The following is a 19,988-nucleotide window of genomic DNA, read 5'->3' as shown; positions in this document are numbered from 1 at the left end:
TCGATCAACAATAATACATAATGCACTAAATCTTTGACTGGATCTTTAAACCATCATTTTTAACAAAACTAAAACCGTGGTGACGAATTTTCGGCGGAGGTGTAAGGAAAAAAAGTATACGTACCACGGCCAAAAAGTGGGGCTACATCTGACCGCGCATTACCGGCCTCGCCTTCGGCTCGGCCGATAATATAGCGCGGTCAGTAATAGCCCCACTTTCTGGCCTAGGTACGTAATATACTATTTCTTTCGTTTATTGCCCAATAAATTTTTTTATTCTGAATTTTTTCTAGAATTATTAAGTTTTTTTGTTTTTTATAAAATTTATATTCTTTGAAGACTACGTCTGCGTACAAATCTCACACCACGTACTATCTCCTCATTGAGAATTAATATAATTTGATGTTGCATTTAAAAATTAACATCTGGAATGAGGACTTGATTAGACTTTTTTTTTTTTTACATGTTTGCTTGACATTATTTTAAGTAAAATAAAAAATCGAGTGCGAATCAATATGTATCATTTTAATAATAAAAAAATTTATCTCACTGTTTGCACTTCTTAAAAAGTCAATGTTATATAGCAGCACCGACCATTATATGAATTATTTTTCTTGCATTTTTATGGTTTTGTTCCAATTTTCAGTTAATAATAAGGCATCTGACGTAATCAACTATGAAACAAACGCTTTAGCATCATTAAATTTTAAGACAAATTTTTCAGAGCTTATTTAAAATACGTACACAATACAAATCAAGTAAGAAATTTTTTAATAAATTGTTAGATAAAAAATATTCCTGACCTTTAATCAAACCAAAAATATTTTACCCTTATTCCTGGAAAAAAATGTGTAAGAATATTTTTTGTTTTTTCGCTGCCTAGAAATGTGCAGTCAAATCGTATTTTTTATCGATTTCATATTGTATTAGTACTTAAAAAATCTCGTTAAAAGTTACTAAAAAAAAATTGATTTTTCCTGTTCCTTTCTCTGTTTATGCCCCGAGCCTCACCCTCGTCTCGCACTCCAAAAATCTATATGAGTAAAAATCAACGCATACTTTATACTGCAATAGTTCAACCTTACCATTTCGAAAAATAAGTGTTGAAATCATGGAGCCAAATTAACTTTATTTATAGTAATTGTAACAATACTATTGCCTACTCCAGTTTTGGAACTGGGTAACTATGATGAAATACGTCACCGTCGTACTGGTCATCTGGAAAAAAAAAATTAACTTCAAAACCTTCGTAGTTTAAAAATGAAAAACCACATCTCACCGATACTAGCAGAGATTCGTCGAGTGAAAACAAGTTGTACACAGTAAACTCCGTTCTACTGCTATCCAAGTAATTGCTGAACTTGTACAACCTATCAACGATTTCCGGATTTTCAGTAACTTGCAAGTAATCGCTGACAACCTGTCCTGTTTTTCTGCTCTGCTCAATCATGTTTTTAATCAATGCTATGTCTCACAAATGGCACAAAATATAAAATAATTGGCAGTTACCTCGCTCATGGTATTTGAAACATTGGTGGTCAGCACTATCAACAAGATGACGTACAAAATGACATGGAGAACGGAGTAAATGATGTCGAACACGGCGGAATCGTACTTGGCGAGGATGGAAACCTCGAGGGCGTAAAATATATTGAAAATGACGATGAAGAAGATATTGATCGAGTTGAGCAGCATAGGCAGGGAATAAAAACTCGATACCTCCCGCGACACTTGTCTGAGCGATGAGTGCAGCAAACGCAGGTCCGACAATTTTTTCTTCGCTTCCATGGTATTGTTGCCTTTACGAGCAATCGTTACCTTCAGTCTTGCCTCTTCTACCATATCCGACAAGCTGTTGTTGACGAATTGAAAGTACTGCCGCAACAATAACAGTATTATCGAGTACTGTATGAGAAGGGAGCAATTTATGGAGTAGCACACGAACTCCCGTACCAAGTAACAAATTTGGGCTGCGCTTCGAAATGGCCACGTTGTAAAAATCAAACAACAAAACAGCGCGTAGATCAGGAAAAGCGTCGTGGCGTTTTTTACGGACAAAATTTCGCCGTTTGGCTCATTCATAGCGTTGGCGAGGTATCTTATGTCGTTTGCGCTGCTCAACACCTTTATGATCTTCTTTTGATTGAAAGAGTAAATCAACAGCGTAATGATACTCGCCAGGGCGAAACGTACGTGCTCCGTCATGTATAACACCGTTACCTTGAAATGATCCAATTTCAAGTTCAACTTCAATTCTTGGTGGAATATGATGGAACTTAGCGCCACTATTGTACATATTAGGAATGTGTTGTAGATAATTGAGTACTTCGAGGTCGTGAATCTCCAGTGCTTGATGTTCTTGTTGTCGCTTGTGGCCTCGATTTTGCAGTTCACGGTCGCTACACCTGATAACTTGAAGAAGTAAAGTGCCAATTTTGCAACGAAAATCTTGTTACTCGAGAAATTGGTAAAATATTTCATGGCTGGGGACTTGAATGTGTATGATTTGTGGGCAAATTTATTCCTGACAACGGAGAAAAGCGATAAATATCGAACTAAAAGGCAGGTCGGAAAATTAATTTTACATAATTCACTAATGGAAATAGTACACGCTTCACTTGCACGTGAATTATTAATGAGATTTTGTGCTTTCTCCAACAAGAGATAGGATATGCTACTTGAACAAAATTTTTCATACTTTTTTCCTTGATTAATTAAAATTCCTCCATTACATGATGAATTTTAATTCAATATTTTTTGACCAAGTACCCTTTTTTTTAAAAAAATCAAGTTTTTAAATAATATTACGTATTTTGTTGGATTTAATTTGTATTCTTTGATGTCTTAGGTATAGAATAAATAATAAACGGCTACAATCATTCATAGGTTCAAAAAATTTTATTTTTAAATCTTACAACATTATAACATAACATTAAAAAATATTAAACATACAATACAGTACAACACAATACCATGATGTACAACATTTGCGATCAATTAATATTTACAATTGTTATTTCTTCACTATACAGTGTCGGATTCGATAAACAATCTTACCAACTTAAATTAACTTCCTCGAGTGGAGATTAACCTTGAAGGTTCTGCCTCCAAGAAGCCTACTACAGCAAACGATAAGGAAGAGAGGAGGGGTGAAACGAATAAAATGGCGAAAGCCGATTATAACGGAGGTTAAACCGCAGTTTTTTTGTTTGGAGGACATAACTCCAAGTTCATAGAAGGACACAGTTAAACCTTGGTCTTTAAGGTTCAAAATAGATCAATGGATATAAGAAATGAAGAAGAACTCATTCAACATCCAACGACTGTAATTGTTTTTTTTTAATTATTACTTTATCTCTTACTAAACCAAATAATATTAGGCATATTAAACAAAATTGTTGCCTAACAGAGTAAATGTTACTTAATGTTATTGTTATTTCAGACGACAATATCAGATAGTTTAATTTTATAAAATACCTAGAAATGGGCTCCAACCAAGATGACCCAAATGCCATGTAAACAGACAGTGGTCTGAATATTAATAAAAAGAATCTAGAAATAGATAACGCTTCTCAACAAAAGACGTTGTTTTGAATTTTTTTTTTTTTTTTTTAAATTAAACGAGAAGGAGGAGAAATGTGTGTAGTTAAATGGGTTCATAGAGCCCAGAACAGTGCTCGTTATTAAAGGAATGAGAGGAGGAGCGATTGTGCTATGGAGTGGAACGAATTAAATGGCAAAATAACAGTTTTTTTTGGAGGATATAACTCCAAGTTCACCGAAAGACACAGTTAAACCTTGGTCTTTAAGGTTCAAAATAGATCAATGGATATAAGAAATGAAGAAGAACTCATTCAACATCCAACGACTGTAATTGTTTTTTTTTAATTATTACTTTATCTCTTACAAAACTAAATAATATTAGGCATATTAAACAAAATTGTTGCCTAACAGAGTAAATGTTACTTCATGTTATTGTTATTTCAGACGACAATATCAGATAGTTTGATTTTATAAAATATCTAGAAATGGGCTCCAACCAAGGTGACCCAAATGCCATGTAAACAGACAGTGGTCTGAATATTAATACAAAGAATCTAGAAATAGATAACGCTTCTCAACAAAAGACGTTGTTTTGAATTTTTTTTAATAATTAAATGAGGAGGAGGAATGTGTATAGTTGAATGTGTTCATAGAACTCAGAACAGTGCTCGTTATTAAAGGAATGAGAGGAGGAGCGATTGTGCTATGGAGTGGAACGAATTAAATGGCAAAATAACAGTTTTTTTTTGGAGGACATAACTCCAAGTACACAGAAGGACACAGTTAAACCTTGGTCTTTAAGATTCAAAATTTATCAATGGATACAAGAAATGAGGAAAAACTCATTCAACATCCAACGACTGTAATTGTTTTTTTTTAATTATTACTTTATCTCTTACAAAACCAAATAATATTAGGCATATTAAACAAAATTGTTGCCTAACAGAGTAAATTTTACTTAATAATATTGTTATTTCAGACGACAAAATCAGATAGTTTGATTTTATAAAATATCTAGAAATGGGCTCCAACCAAGGTGACCCAAATGCAATGAAAGCAGACAGTGGTCTGAATATTGATACAAAGAATCTAGAAATAGATAACGCTTCTCAACAAAAGACGTTATTTTGAATTTTTTTTTTTAATTAAATGAGGAGGAGGAATGTGTATAGTTGAATGGGTTCATAGAACTCAGAACAGTGCTCGTTATTAAAGGAATGAGAGGAGGAGCGATTGTGCTATGGAGTGGAACGAATTAAATGGCAAAATAACAGTTTTTTTTTGGAGGACATAACTCCAAGTTCACAAAAGGACACAGTTAAACCTTGGTCTTTAAGATTCAAAATTTATCAATGGATACAAGAAATGAAGAAAAACTCATTCAACATCCAACGACTGTAATTGTTTTTTTTTAATTATTACTTTATCGCTTACAAAACCAAATAATATAAGGCATATTAAACAAAATTGTTGCCTAACAGAGTAAATGTTACTTCATGTTATTGTTATTTCAGACGACAATATCAGATAGTTTGATTTTATAAAATATCTAGAAATGGGCTCAAACCAAGATGACCCATATGCAATGAAAGCAGACAGTGGTCTGAATAATAATACAAAGAATCTAGAAATAGATAACGCTTCTCAACAAAAGATATTGTTTTGAATGTTTTTTTTTTTTTTTTAAATTAAACGAGGAGGAGAAATGTGTATAGTTGAATGGGTTTATAGAGCCCAGAACAGTGCTCGTTATTAAAGGAACGAGAGGAGGAGCGATTGTGCTATGGAGTGGAACGAATTAAATGGCAAAATAACAGTTTTTTTTTTGGAGGATATAACTCCAAGTTCACCGAAAGACACAGTTAAACCTTGGTCTTTAAGGTTCAAAATAGATCAATGGATATAAGAAATGAAGAAGAACTCATTCAACATCCAACGACTGTAATTGTTTTTTTTTAATTATTACTTTATCTCTTACAAAACCAAATAATATTAGGCATATTAAACAAAATTGTTGCCTAACAGAGTAAATGTTACTTAATTTTATTGTTATTTCAGACGACAAAATCAGATAGTTTGATTTTATAAAATATCTAGAAATGGGCTCCAACCAAGGTGACCCAAATGCCATGTAAACAGACAGTGGTCTGAATATTGATACAAAGAATCTAGAAATAGATAACGCTTCTCAACAAAAGACGTTATTTTGAATTTTTTTTTTTAATTAAATGAGGAGGAGGAATGTGTATAGTTGAATGGGTTCATAGAACTCAGAACAGTGTTTGTTATTAAAGGAATGAGAGGAGGAGCGATTGTGCTATGGAGTGGAACGAATTAAATGGCAAAATAACAGTTTTTTTTGGAGGACATAACTCCAAGTTCACAGAAGGACACAGTTAAACCTTGGTCTTTAAGGTTCAAAATAGATCAATGGATATAAGAAATGAAGAAGAACTCATTCAACATCCAACGACTGTAATTGTTTTTTTTTAATTATTACTTTATCGCTTACAAAACCAAATAATATAAGGCATATTAAACAAAATTGTTGCCTAACAGAGTAAATGTTACTTCATGTTATTGTTATTTCAGACGACAATATCAGATAGTTTGATTTTATAAAATATCTAGAAATGGGCTCCAACCAAGGTGACCCATATGCAATGAAAGCAGACAGTGGTCTGAATATTAATACAAAGAATCTAGAAATAGATAACGCTTCTCAACAAAAGATATTGTTTTGAATGTTTTTTTTTTTTTTTAAATTAAACGAGGAGGAGGAGAAATGTGTATAGTTGAATGGGTTCATAGAGCCCAGAACAGTGCTCGTTATCAAAAGAATGAGTGGAGGGGCGTTCGGCCTACAGGAAGAAACAAACAGGCAAAAATATTAAAAGTTTATTTGAGGGAGTCAGTTTTAAGATTACCCGCACCCAAATGAGACATTTGTATACTGAGAAATAACATGTAAGTCGACAATAAAAATGTAAGAGGAGCTGCAAGGCAATCAACTATGGTGTAGAAATAAAAACTGCCAAGAGCTTAGGTAGAAGATCGTTTGGATTGCCTAATTAACACTTTATTCTACTCCGATGGGTTACCTCGGCACCATAGAGGAGAACCGCTGCATAAAGAATTTTAGATACTCTCTTAAAGCGTTACATGCACGCTGAAACAATTGGGAGATGTTTTGCTCCTTTTAACTTTCTCAATAGATAAGAAAGTCGCTCCTATATTTATTTGGCATATTTATAAAAACTTTCACAAGCTATAAAGACAAAAGGAGTGGGTTACTCAGAACCCGCTGGTATAGGTAGACCCTCATTTACAAGGAACAAAAGAGAAAAATTACAAAAGAATTATCGTTGAGAATTGGCTTGTCAACAATCGATTACGACTCTGATGCTTTACTTTTCTATGCTTTGAAGAAAGCTGCAGAGTTTTTAGCAAAAGAAAGAGGTATCGGAGGGGGGGGGGGATACAATCAATGGGAACTACCATTTGGTGGATAATGGAAAACGATGGTTTTTGAGTGAGGAAAAGACAATTTCATTACAGAAGAGAAAGAAAATTTACTTCTGTGACGCTGGATATGAAAAACCGAGGTTTAATTTATTATGTTTTAACAAAATTATTTTTGTGCTAGAATTCGAGTATCTTTGACATGTATATCGACGTGAAGTCTCAGGACTCCACAGAAATCCCAGGACAGAAACGGTGCTTACAAGTTTAGGCTTATTCACCAAATATTCAAAAGGTATCTTAGAAGGTACCCATGTTAAACAATCGCAATTGTGGCCCGAGCTAGGCTTAACTAACGGTAATCCGGAATGGAGTGTTTAAAATGTACGCAAAAAAGTAAAAAAAAATTCCACTCGATTGAAAAAGTATTCCACGTCGCTCTGAATAAACGCAAACCATCGGTGGAACGAGCTATGGACGTGCGAGGGTTATCGAGTAAGTGTTGGCCATGTTTCAATAAGTGTAAATTAATGTACCTGACGTTATGCTCATGCGATAGCACACCCAAGCTGGCACAATGGCGCCGAGGCGAGCGAGAACAATGGCAGCTAACACGAGGCATGGCGGCCTTCATGACTCGGCGGCTATACTTCATGCAGAGAGCCCATCATGGGGATTCTTGAGGTAAAGCTCGTTGATAAATGGAGATGGCGATGATTGTCCACACCCAGGGAGATTTCCGATGTAGCTTCTGCTGCTGCTTCTCTCTACTGTTGTGTGCCTGTTTGGAACGAAACAAAGATTATAACAAACAGTGTTTATATGCATATGGGTGATATTGGTATGTACACACTCACTAACCGGTATTGGTGCTAACTAATTGCGACGACGTCTCACTCGGTTGCGAGTCAACCGAGTGCTTTGGTATTCAGAGAGCGATTGCAGCAGAAGTGTCGGCGTTGCTGTGCCTAAACGGAAAAGGCTTCGGTCGCTTGTAACACTGTACTTATATCATACGAGTCACCCATTATACATAGTATATTTATCATCACACTATCACTCGAGTTGGAATTGTGTATATATACATATCTGATTAGCCATGGTCGCGCCATCTGGCGGATTAGCTTTTTGCAGCTTGCAGCGATACGTCCTCGTATAGTGCGCTTGTGAAAGAGTATAGAATATGTATAGCACTGCCTACCAAGATAGATAAGATGGCTTACGAGTAAAATAAAAGTGAGTAAGTACTACTCGAGCCGCGTGTATGCTCATAAAGAGAGCGGGAAAGAAAAAATGAGCGGTCGCCTCGATACGAGCACTGACAATGAGAGAGCGGAGTACTTAAGTACAATCGATTTTCAAATTTTCGACAATGGAGGTCAATAAAGATAATGGATAGTGAGTGCACTCACACTTGAGTTCCGTGGTTACATGTATGGGCAAGCTTATGTAGCTTGCGTAAAACAAAAACAAAAAAAAGTTCCCTCGTAATCAGTTCAGGGGTATTGAGAGAAAAAGATGTAATTTATACTTGGCACCAGAGTGGCAGAAATTTTGGGACTCGATAAGAGAGAGAGAAATTTTTATTTTTTTTTTTTCGTCAAATTATATCCAGTTTCAAGTAAAAATTAAGTAAAATAACGCCATGGCGTTACTTGAAATTCGAAATTTTTTATTACAGACACAAACTAAACTTAAAACGCGCGAATTTCCGTAAATAATGGAGGTATCGCAATAGAAACGATAATTTTGGGTCATAAAAATTAAAAAAAAATTTTTTTTAACTTGCATATACTAGGCCTTAGCCTTCATTAAAAAAAAAACTATTGAAATAACTAAAATAACTTCTAGACAGTCCACTACATCACTATGAATGACTACAACACCATGGAATTACTTAAAATTCAACATTTTTGGCTGATAAAACAGCCTAAACTTTCAACGCCAGTATGTTTGTAAACAATAGTGATATAACGATTTTTATTAATTTTGGATCATCCAAATAAATAAAAAAAATTTTTTTTAATTTTCGTATACTAGGCCTTGGCCATCGTTTAAAAAATCATTTTAACAACTACAATAATCTTCATCAATTCAAAATCTGTTCGATGAGAAGCACAAAAAACACAAAAGGTTTTTGCACACAAAAAATTTTTTACTGCGTATTTGTAACTCGACATGCACGAAACACAAAATTTTCTGCGGTCTATTTAAGAAAAAAAGCCACACTAAAGTATTGGCCACGATAAGAAAATGTACAGTTACTACCGACATTTTATCCTTCAGGTCCCACAAAAGGTTTCCAACTAATGTTCTTTACCTACAGCATTTTCTTATTAAACGATTACACTTATGACATACATGGTTTCAGGTTCACATGCATACCCATTCTTGAGTGACTGCCCGAAAAACCTTTGACCCGAAAAAAGGCCAACTGTCAAGAATTTCCGTCGACATACGTATAAGCGTACACGGGAAATAAAATTGCAAATTTGGACCCCATAAACTCTGATCCAACGTCTTCCTCACAAGCTGTTACCTCGCCATTTCAAAACAAAAAAGGTAAAAAAAAATGGCACCTATGCGCGAAAGGACGAACAAAATACCCTACAAAAGCACCCACGTCCACTAGACGAGCCCGAAAAAACCGATCGTACCCAATAAAACAGCACCTGCGGAGGCAATGACGAGGAGGCAAGTATAAAGCTCCCACGAAGAAAAAGAGCGAGGGAGAGGGGCTGTGGCTCGTCTATTTTCGTAAAAGACGCTCTAGCGTGAGAACCGAGAGAGCTTTTTGGATTGTACCCCTTCCTTCGACACCACTACCATACACACTTGCCTCTTCTCTATTCCTCGGGCGTATATTTTCAATGCTCGGGGAAGAGGACGCGACCCGCGAGGGCAGTATGTATACCAGCCGGCGGCCTTGCTCTCAGCCGCGGAGTGCCACCAGCATCAGTTCGGCCCGATCCCTCATCCGCGAGCCAACTCGTGCGACGAGCTTCAATATCGTGTCTTTTTTTTTATTTTTTTTTTTCTTCCCTTTCCTCGTGGTTACAATACACACCCCATACGTGAACCACTCGTATATACACGCATGTATATAGTGCGGGCTTGAATACAAGACAAAGATCGTCTTTGTCGTGATTGGTTGTGCGATTTTCTATTGTTTTTGGTTTTTTTTTTTTCGTTGGTACATTTACCGATACGCTCGATTGTACCACGATAGCGATGGATGTGATGGACGCGGTAGTGCCGGAGAAGAGTGAGGCGCCCGGCGAAGGGCCGGACGGGGACGACGAGACCACGATGGAAGTTATTTACGACGAGCCGACCGTCGAGGTGACTTACGACCAGCCGGTTATCACGGAAACCGACGATGACATCACCATGACCACCACACGACGCAGGACCATACGCACCAAGTATAGGATCCAAGAGGTGCGTGTGGAATGATATAGTTTTTTTTTTTTTTTTTGGGGGGTTATATTTTTTAGTGGCTGTTTGAGGTTAGGATTAGTTGGGTGTCGGCTCGCAGAGCCGGGCGGTCTTGGATTTAAAAAAAATAGTAATAAATACAAAAAAAATTGTAAACAGAGTTGTATGTGATTCCGGGCTTTTAATTATAAATAACGAAGCTTGATGGTGTTTTGGAGCCGTGGGCTGCCCGGAATAGAAACCGTCTGTTCGGGGAACAGTGCGACATTGAAAAAGAAATAAAAAGAAAAAAAAAAGAAACATCCTGGTGTGTTGGAAGAGTATTTTTAGAACCCTACATTGTAACAACTATTACCACAGCGTAATATAGTATGCATGTACGTAAAAAAAAAAAAAAATGTGTTTTGAATGTTTGGTTGCATAAATATTGATTTGGTTACATAGCCCCGCTGTATAGGTTAATATAGGGTTGTTTGATGCTTCCCACGTCATCTGTGTAAATTTAGACCTTAGTTGAATATTTTTTCAAATTTGAAATTAAAAAAAACTACTTTGCAGCGTTAAAATTTTCGATAAATCAAGCTTTTTGTGGCATTTTTGTGTGATTAAGAGTTTGATGAGCGAAAAATTTTTTTTCTTATTCTTTCGTTTATTTTACGTTTTACATATATTATATACACGCGTGTTTTAATCTAGAGAAAAAGCGATGGGTTAGGAGTTGTCGAAAAAAAACCTTGAGTTTAAAAAAGTTGGTTTATATTTCATTATCCGTGAGAGTCACACTTTATGACTAATGGAAAAAAAAAAAATAATAATAGTACGACTTTTGGTCTCTTCATTCGCAAGTCTTTGATTTCTGGCGTGAAATTTGTTTAGTTTTTATGTTACATAAGCTTAGTATAACACCATCGAACATAATAATATCTGATGGAGATAAAAAAGTAAGGAATAAGTGATCACTGAAGATGTTTGAATTGTCAATACATGAAAAAAAATTTGCAGCAATTGTTTAAAAATAGACAAAGAGAATTTCGAGTATAGTTGTATTCTTTAAAAAAGATATCATCGCATCCTTTGTCGAAATCTTTGTCCCGTCCAAAAATAAATCGAGACAAAAAGATTAGCCGGAAACATGCAGAGGCGTGATTGTACACTGCACATGGCATATTTTGACAAACCTTTGGAAGTGCCCGACACGTGCGAGACACGTTTTTACCCCCCCAACGTCTCACGTCTGGAAAAAATCTTGTTCTTCCCGAGAAGACTTTCTTTTGTTACTTTCCACATTTACTGCTATAAAGGAAAAAAATTTAATACATATAGTAGTTTAGTTTTTATGATTTCGCGAGTGCGTCGATCTTCAAGTCCCAACTCTTTAAACGTATGCCCACACAGACAGACCAACACGTTTCGTCGCTGCCGCCGCGCACGTAATAGCGGTTGGCATTTATTTTTAAGCTTTTTAAATATCTGCTCGGACTTTGCGCGGCGCTTCTGTCAATTTACCAAAATAACACACAGCGTTTCGCTCAAGACACGTGCTGTGTGCGAACTTTGGCTTCATTCTGTTTTTTTTTTTTTCTTTTTCTTTTTCTTCATCGGATGAATTTGTTTTTTTAAGAAGAAAAAGAAAAATTACCTTTTTTTTTGGATGTGCGAAAATTTATCATTTAGCACTTTGAGGATGTGCCGTAATTTTCGAATTTTACGCACACCTACATATTTCATATTGCGTACACATGATTTTAAATAAATTTAACGTAGAAAAAAAATATAAAATTTATTCTTGGACTCATAATGTTTTTGGGGACTCAATAGGCAATAAATGTCGTACGAATTGACGTATATTAAGTGTTTTTAGAGAATAACAAATGGGAGGAAAAACATACATTGTCTGGGTGATATCGATGGGTGCATTTATTTTTTTAAAAATAGGAAAAATTTTTTTTATCTTGATGCAATGTCCACAGTTGAAAAAAAATTCACCAACAAAAATTTAATACAAAAATGACGTGAACTAACGTAGCTGACTTTTCCCGCTTGAAACTGTAGATAAGAATAATAAAGCAAAGGAGAGGTAACTTTGTACATACGTATACTTTTGCCTTGACGCAACGCGAGGACGGTTAGAAAAACCTGGAGGAACTGCGTTTATTTATCTTGTCTTCCGCCCTCGTTGGCGTATCTGCGATTAAAAGTAATTTTACGCGTTGCTTTTAGCTAAACAAACGAAAACAGATATAGGGACGAGCTCATTTTGTCAACAGACATCGTTTTCAACGACAATTTTTGGGTCGTTTCGTTTGTTACTTCATCAGTGCAGATACTAAACGATGCAAATGTCACATGTGTTAAAAACTAAGTAATCCATGTTCATCTCTGATTGGTAAAATTAATAAATTTATACTGATGTACATCAGTCACCTTAAATACAATGCATTTTATTATTAACGGTTGTTCATACAGTTTTTAACGTTTAAAAAATTTGTTTATAACAGTTATTAAAAAAAAAAAAAAGATATGATTCGTACATCAGTTTTTTTTAAGTTAAAAGCATGTCGTCTTTGTATCTCGGAAACTGATTAAAAATGTGATGATCTTTATGCGAAGTAAAGAAAAAAAAATCAATCTCGTTTGAAAGCACAGAAAGCGTTGATGCAACATGGCTATATCGGAATGAATTTTTTTTTAACTCGAGTGCCGATATTTGTACACGAAAGAAGAAAGTTAAGATCACCTCTGACGCAGAAAATCGCTCCTTTTTTGAGTTGAACAAATGTTGTCAAATCACTGTCACCAACACTTTTAGAAAATCCGCGTATTCTATGTTTTTAGTGCACGTGTATTTATAAACATATTTTCCATTGGCATTGGTATTAAACCAACCGATCACTTGGAGTTTTTTTAGTCGATGTAGCACATACACATACACGTGAAAGCTGTAGAGGGTGCGTTATAAAATAAGACTACGTACACATGAAAAACTTGACTTTAAGAAATACACTCGTCGTAACCAAAGCATCGTTGTTTGATGTTGGACAGGCCTTACTTCTCTTGGTGTTGGATATTATATATACGTCGAGGACCACCTGGTCGATTAAATCTGATAGTATTATTAGTTTGCTTAGCTGATAAAAAATGGCAATTTTTAAAAATAATTAATGAAATATTAAAATTTGATACAAGAAACAAAACTGTGTAATATTGGAAAAGAGTACATGGTTTCAAAATTTACAACATTTACAAAAAAAAAAAAAAAAAATAACATAGTGTCATAATTGTGAATTAGAGTTGCGGCCATAACATACAAATTTTATTTTACTTGAACGCTGGTCCAAAAAAAAAAAAATGAAATTAGTTTAATCTCGGCACAGGAATTGTGTTTGAATGTACGCAATGTATTATGAATCTTCAATAGTATTTATGGTGTTTAACAATAAATTTTTAAACTTTAGTACTTCACCTAAGAATTGTGTAAGCTCTTGTGTTCTCCAGAAAATTGTTTTTTTACTTCAGGTGTTTTATTTTTTTTCTAACATTTGGACGTTTACTACGCCAAACAGAAAAAAATAAGGCCAAAGCCATGTACCATTACGTACGAAAATTACCATATTTATATAATTTATGTTATTTAAATGTAAAGGCACAAACGTGTAGTTTGAATTTTTCCAAAACTTGTTAGTAAAATTTTCCTCCTTTCAATTTGCTATATTACGTGTCTACAAAATATTTCTGAACTATAAAAAAAATTTTTTAAAAGTTTACATCGAGTCTTATTTTACAAGGGTTATTTTATTGCTTGTAAAATTTGTGAGTAATTTTTTATAATAAAAAACACATAAAAAAAAGCTCAACTTACCATATAATTAGTTATAGAAAACTTTTGGCTACGTCAAAAAATTTGTAAGTATTTTTTTTTTAATTTCACACAATGACTACATGAAATTAGGTCAATGTAACCAAGTTCATATAGCTTTTGAAAAATAGTTTTCATAAAAAATTTTATTACAATTATAAATAACTTTCAACTAATAACAATTGACAACTGAATGGTACCGCCAGCGAATAGAAGGGGCATGTTCTAGTGGTAAATCGTGATGTCCTGATGTAGAAATGCCTATGATATTCAAATGAAAAGTATATAATTTACTAAACAGATTTACGATTAGTATTTCTATTGTACTGTGGAGCTTTCTGGACAATGGAAGATTTTGGTATGTGCGTATATTACGTTGGTGATTTAAGCTGTTTAGAACTAGTCTTTTTGAAAACAAATTAATTTTTTTAGTCGAAAATTTTATTCAATCCAATTAATACAAAAGTGTAATCTTGGTGTGTTTACAATGAATTTCAACACATCCATCCAATTTTAGCAGTAACGTTAATGAATACCAAATTTTACTTCATATTATGCTTTTGACACTAAGCTGTATTAAAAACATGATTTTGCAAAATTAGAAGATTTTATGCTCCTTTTTAGTAAATTCACATGAGTATATATCAATAATCAGTACAAACGTAGAAAAAATGTTATTATCATCAAATAATTTTTTCAGAAACAAGCTATATATATTGTACCCTTTACTTATAAGTTACGTGAACAATATTTTTTTTAGACTAACATTTAATAGTCTCTTCTAAAAACCTTGTCAATTTGGTGCATCAATACGTTGCTTCAACCAATTCAACAATCACCTGGTATTGAGAAAATTCTTGCACTATAATTGATATTAAAATAATCGTAGAGTCTTGATACAAGTGGCTCAATGAAAACATAAGCTACGGGGTCACTTAAAACGCCATAAGATAATTTGATTGCCTTAAGTATCAGTAGAAAAGTAGACCTATCCAATGGAGTACTTTGAGAATTAGTAGAATCAATTAAAAGCCCAAATTCTTTAGTTGTAAAATGTTTTTCAAGTTTGGAAAGCGTACTCCATTCATATTTGTAAATGAAATCCTGCAAAAAGGATACAAAATAAGTCTTCTTCATCGTTTAAAATCATAAAAAGTTAAAAATCAAGTGTTAAAGTCAGTCTAAAAGCTTAGAAAAATTGTAGGTAAAAACAAAACAACTCACTACTTCAGATGACCAGTTTTTTTCACACCCCATACAATTACAAATGAAGGCAAATGATGCTTTTATTAACCTTTGCCTCATTATTTTGTCCATCCTTGCTGTAGACTTATAACTAATGGTTATCTAGAATTTAAATATTATAAAATTCAAAAGTTTAATTTGCTTGGTGATAACGAGTAACAACTTTATTTTTTTAAACTTTTTTATTAGTGAATTATATCAGAAATTACCTGTTCCCCTTTTTTAATGGGTTTTGTTGCACAGATAAACATATCCAAATTGGAAGTTTCAAAGTGTTTAGTATTACTGTAACAACTGTGATTAATCAAACTGCAAAACGACAAAAGCAATATTCCAATGTTTCGCTCTCCGCAAAGGCTTCGGCAATTTTTTCCAAGTATCGAGGATTCACACGTACCGCCAAACTTAATATTATGTTTGATAAAATTAATATTTTGATATATTTAAAATCACTTAAATATGAAGAAAAAAAAGTATATTAAACATACCTCGAAAGAGTTAAGTTCTACAATACGTGTAAATTCCAAAATAATATTCACGAATGTATCATTGTCAATAGACGTTGGACTATTTAACTTGATAGGATCAAAGATATTTGAATTCTCCTCCAGAAACTGAACAACTCCGTCTATCAAATTTTTATTGACTGATGATAGTACTTCAATTTTACTGCGTGACAAATTGAAAATACTTTTAAATCTGTTGCCCTGAAACTGAGCATCATTATCGAAGTATCCTTGAAAAAATTCACCTATAAAAACATATAAAGTCAATAGAACCATCGAAAATTTAAATGATCCATAGTTTGAGCAGTTACGAACCTCTACTGTGCAAATCATTGATCTCACGGGCATCTTTGACAACATTGAGTAAACCCTCTCTTTTTACCAATGTTATGAATAATCGAATCGCTAACAGTAACGGCTCAATGCTAATTTTATCCTGAAATATTTGATGAGTGATATATTTTAAGTCAAACAGGAATGTGCACTCGGTATCGTGATACTGTGCCCAAGCCTCTTTCCTGCACTTTTCCGAGCAGTATATCACATCCACGCAAGACTTGCACGGCAACCCATTGCACGCAAAGGCCAAACAATGGGAGCAAACCAGGTAGGTCTTGTCCCTCGAGGGAAACTGAGCACAGGCATTCTCAATCACAATGACTTGTCCAGGTTCTATGTCCTTGGTGGCCACCACATGCGTCCCAAATTTCTCGTTGTATGCCAGAGTGACACAGTCGTAGGCGCAGGGGATTGTCGGGGACCTGTTGCCAACAGCGAGAGACTCGACAGCTTCGACATCACCAGAGCCAATGGAGTTGCTCTTGTCGTTCCTCAGCTTCATGCACTTCATTTTTCGGGTCAGAAGCTTCACCCTCAGCTCGTCCGACTTGGTGATCTGATGGGCCATTTTGATGTCAACGAGACACTCCTGGTACTTGTGCAAACGAAACAGCAGAGCTGATCTGTTGGAGTAGGCCAGGGCCAGTTCCTCGGAGCCATCCTCCGCCCAAGCCGCGCTTTCGGAGTAGCAGGACAGAGTGTCGAGGTAGATTTTCTTGGTATGACTGGTGCTTCTGTACAGTTTGTTGCCCCTTTCGCGAGCGGCCGTTGATGCTTCTGCAGATTTTTTTGATGACTTTGTTATAGTTTGTTGCCAGGCACGGCTTAAGTTTTGTCGAGCTTCCATATCCGAGATAAGCAAACCAACGAGGTTGAGCGAATCAACTGAAACAAAGAAATATACGTATAATTGGTGTTTTCCATCTTAATTATCCGTTGAAATCTTGTGCATGTGTAGACTTGAATTGTTCAAGGGGTTGAAGGAAGATTATAAAAAAAACACCAGGATGGAGAACAAAATTAATGGCTTGCTAAATACGTATACTTATTTGCTGGTGATGCAATGTTTAGTGTTGTATACGTATTTAACAATACAACTTTAACGAGTCAATCAGTAAATGGGGAGTTGGGTTTCAATTTACTTAACGATGAAAATCTTTCAAAAAAATATGTGGTAAGGAAACATTGCTTTGACGTAGTTACCAAATTTGAACGAAATCGCGTCTAAAGATTTCGAGAAAAAAAATTCATCAAGTTTCCCTTTGTGGCCGTCTTATGTAAGTTGTCAAAAAAGGTGTAGAAAAATACCTATTACATTAAAGTGTTTTGAAATACTAATATGTATAGTTTATAACAACTTTACTAGCTTTGTTCGGGAGCTCAAATCCGGTGACATTATGGTGACTTCCGGTGTCTTATTATTGACAATGGCCGAAAATAAGACACCGGAAGTCCATTATTTCACCGGATTTGAGCTCCCGAACAAAGCTATAGATACACGTATAAAGTTTCGACAAAATGACGTTTGCAGTTATGGAAATATTTGCACAAACGGACACAAACTTGTTTGCATTTATCTCCCATACAGAAAGTATTTATGTTATTTAATTTATGCTATAAGAAACTAGATAACTTAAAGAGCATTCTGTAATTTTTTTGACTTGTATAATTAACACATTAATTCTTACCCTAAGTACTTACACTTACTGGCGAATACACCGTAACACCACACCGTAACCGATAGAGCGGACGTTTTTGGGCTAGGTTAGTACAGCAGATTTTTATCACGGCGCCTATGCACACTCCAGATTATATTATGTGTACGGTCACCGGCCTCCCCGCGCGAGCGACCCACACCAGAGTCTAGAGATGAGTAGGTAGAGAGATCAGAGAGAGATTGCTAACGCCAATGCTAAGTACCTGCCTTAGAGAATATATACATGGAGGAAGCATTGTATGCTCCGACCGCGAGACGAAATGAGAGAGACAAAAGACAAATAGCAGTACAACCTTTCTCTCTCTTACACGCCTCTGATTGGTTGGCCCCCTTCCATATATATATATATAGGTATAGTCGTATCCACGAGTGGCGGTCGTGGGTCGTGGGGGAACAGAGCAGATATATCATACGACTATACCTATATATACGGAAGGGGGCCAACCAATCAGAGGCGTGTAAGAGAGAGAAAGGTTGTACTGCTATTTGTCTTTTGTCTCTCTCATTTCGTCTCGCGGTCGGAGCATACAATGCTTCCTCCATGTATATATTCTCTAAGGTACCTGCTACGGTACGGCGTGAGACAACTTTTTTCCACTGATCGGGGCGACCCGCCGCGGCCAGCCGTCGAACCAAGGCGCACATTTTTCGAGAGTGCGAGACTCGTTAGACTCGTATCGAAGAGCGTGCGCCTACAAGAAGAGAAGTGGATTCGCGTGGAAATGAGCATATAGGCGCACATTTTGGCGACACGCAGAAGGGGTAATATACCGAATCAGAGATCTCTGCCCACACCCCTCTTCCTCTTAATCTTCTCAAATTATATTGCAAAATATGGTATTTATTATCACAGGGATACTTGAGAAAAATATTAATAAGTCATTAAGTTATAATGGAGTATTTATCAAATATAATAAGTAATGCCAAAGAAATAATAATTTCCGGATGTATCCTACAAATGTAGTTAAAATAATTTGACAGTGCAAGTGAGGCCTTGAAATATTTCAAATACATAATGTAGATACTTTAACCTCAAGATATTAAATATAAACATTGTTATTTTATTAAAATGCGATTACGTGGATACACGTGTGTCAATTAAACATTGCACATAAATAAGTATTCGATATAGATGATGTACAACAGAATATATTCGAGTGAAAGAGTAAATGTATAGTTTAGAAATGAAACAGTAAAGAAGATAATTATAGAGTCAGAAAAGTTGGAAAAATTTGTTAGCAAATTTTAGGAGGGAATTTGTTATAATATCTTGAATTTACGTTAATTTTACCTCACCACAGCTATCGTATGCACCAACAACCAGTTGATTCTTGCAGGACGGGATTTTCTTGATGATATAAACTGCGTTAAGACTTTATTGTGACTGCAAGTGACGGTGAAATGAAACGAAACCAGGAAACCTGATAGTTTCTCAGCGTGTATAGGACGCATAGGTGACTAATATCGTTGTACATACTTACTACTACTTATACATGCGCTTCAAGTGTGACTGTATGTCACATTCTAAGAAAGAAATCAAATACAAACTACAGCCAGAAAAATATTTTAGTGTATAACGTTAATTGAGCAGAAGCGTATTAAAAATTTAGCTTCGCCGTTTCAATTTAACTATGCATTTTGTCATCACGTCAATTTTATTATTAGGAAGAACTTCTAAAAAATTGTATATTGTAATTTTCTTGCAACATGTCATGCATTACTATCATAAAGTAAGTGTAAATTATTAATGTGCGCTACGTATGATGTACTTTAATATTAACTTTTATCAGTACAGCATTCTCAATCTTCATGCAAAAGAACACAAAGATTGGAATACTACTACTTAAGGTGGTTCATGCGTGACTCCCGAGTCAAATGTGCA

General features: G+C 35.1%; 3 protein-coding genes across 9 annotated transcripts in view; 1 reads left to right on the top strand and 2 right to left on the bottom strand.

Moving 5' to 3' along the window:
• Window positions 1-1,121: 1,121 nt before the first annotated feature.
• On the bottom strand, window positions 1,122-8,043 carry LOC106641499 (uncharacterized). 2 transcript variants are annotated; one of them, XM_089595344.1, is made up of 5 exons: window positions 7,857-8,043; window positions 7,542-7,786; window positions 1,510-2,412; window positions 1,280-1,438; window positions 1,122-1,218 (listed from the first exon to the last, which is right to left on the bottom strand). In XM_089595344.1, exons 3-5 carry the CDS (start codon window positions 2,203-2,205, stop codon window positions 1,153-1,155), a joined length of 921 nt encoding a protein of 306 aa, XP_089451470.1. In that variant the 5' UTR covers window positions 2,206-2,412; window positions 7,542-7,786; window positions 7,857-8,043; the 3' UTR covers window positions 1,122-1,152. The 2 variants fall into 2 exon arrangements, with proteins under 2 accessions (XP_089451470.1, XP_014211420.2); XM_014355934.2 differs by having other exon boundaries at window positions 7,867-8,043.
• Window positions 8,044-9,941: 1,898 nt separating this feature from the next.
• Window positions 9,942-19,988, top strand: part of tmod (tropomodulin) — a 73,221-nt gene continuing 63,174 nt past the window's right edge. Inside the window, exons 1-2 of one of the 2 annotated variants that reach the window (XM_089595551.1) lie at window positions 9,942-9,996; window positions 10,235-10,446. In XM_089595551.1, the coding sequence (XP_089451677.1) occupies window positions 10,237-10,446 (210 nt within the window). In that variant the 5' untranslated portion in view covers window positions 9,942-9,996; window positions 10,235-10,236. Of the gene's footprint in view, window positions 9,997-10,185; window positions 10,447-19,988 lie in introns of those variants that run through there. The other variant, XM_089595552.1, reaches the window with a different exon arrangement.
• LOC106641497 (SET and MYND domain-containing protein DDB_G0273589-like) lies at window positions 14,737-19,531 on the bottom strand. Of its 5 annotated transcripts, none has more exons than XM_089595215.1 (6): window positions 19,398-19,531; window positions 16,366-17,274; window positions 16,033-16,295; window positions 15,754-15,948; window positions 15,524-15,646; window positions 14,737-15,403 (listed from the first exon to the last, which is right to left on the bottom strand). In XM_089595215.1, the coding sequence occupies exons 2-6, from the start codon at window positions 17,234-17,236 to the stop codon at window positions 15,128-15,130; spliced, it is 1,728 nt and encodes a 575-aa protein (XP_089451341.1). In that variant the 5' UTR covers window positions 17,237-17,274; window positions 19,398-19,531; the 3' UTR covers window positions 14,737-15,127. The 5 variants fall into 5 exon arrangements, with proteins under 5 accessions (XP_089451341.1, XP_089451344.1, XP_089451345.1 ...); XM_089595218.1 differs by having other exon boundaries at window positions 19,403-19,531; XM_089595219.1 differs by lacking the exon at window positions 19,398-19,531 and adding an exon at window positions 18,078-18,241.

Source organism: Copidosoma floridanum, unplaced genomic scaffold (genome assembly GCF_036245765.1).
Source record: "Copidosoma floridanum isolate Cflo_tuat_1 unplaced genomic scaffold, Cflo_Japanese_pri ptg000025l, whole genome shotgun sequence".
Classification (NCBI taxonomy): Eukaryota; Metazoa; Arthropoda; class Insecta; order Hymenoptera; family Encyrtidae; genus Copidosoma; species Copidosoma floridanum.
The sequence above is the reverse complement of the archived record's forward strand: the minus strand, read 5'-3'. Positions and strand labels throughout refer to the sequence as shown.

Coding starts and splice junctions, on each gene's coding strand:
- LOC106641499 (XM_089595344.1), bottom strand. CDS start 2,205: ATGACGGAGCACGTACGTTTCGCCCTGGCGAGTATCATTACGCTGTTG. Junction 1,439..1,509: donor TTTCAAATACCATGAGCGAG/GTAACTGCCAAT, acceptor ATGATTGAGCAG/AGCAGAAAAACAGGACAGGT. Junction 1,219..1,279: donor ACGAATCTCTGCTAGTATCG/GTGAGATGTGGT, acceptor TTTTTTTTCCAG/ATGACCAGTACGACGGTGAC.
- LOC106641497 (XM_089595215.1), bottom strand. CDS start 17,236: ATGGAAGCTCGACAAAACTTAAGCCGTGCCTGGCAACAAACTATAACA. Junction 16,296..16,365: donor CAATGATTTGCACAGTAGAG/GTTCGTAACTGC, acceptor ATGTTTTTATAG/GTGAATTTTTTCAAGGATAC. Junction 15,949..16,032: donor TAGAACTTAACTCTTTCGAG/GTATGTTTAATA, acceptor CATAATATTAAG/TTTGGCGGTACGTGTGAATC.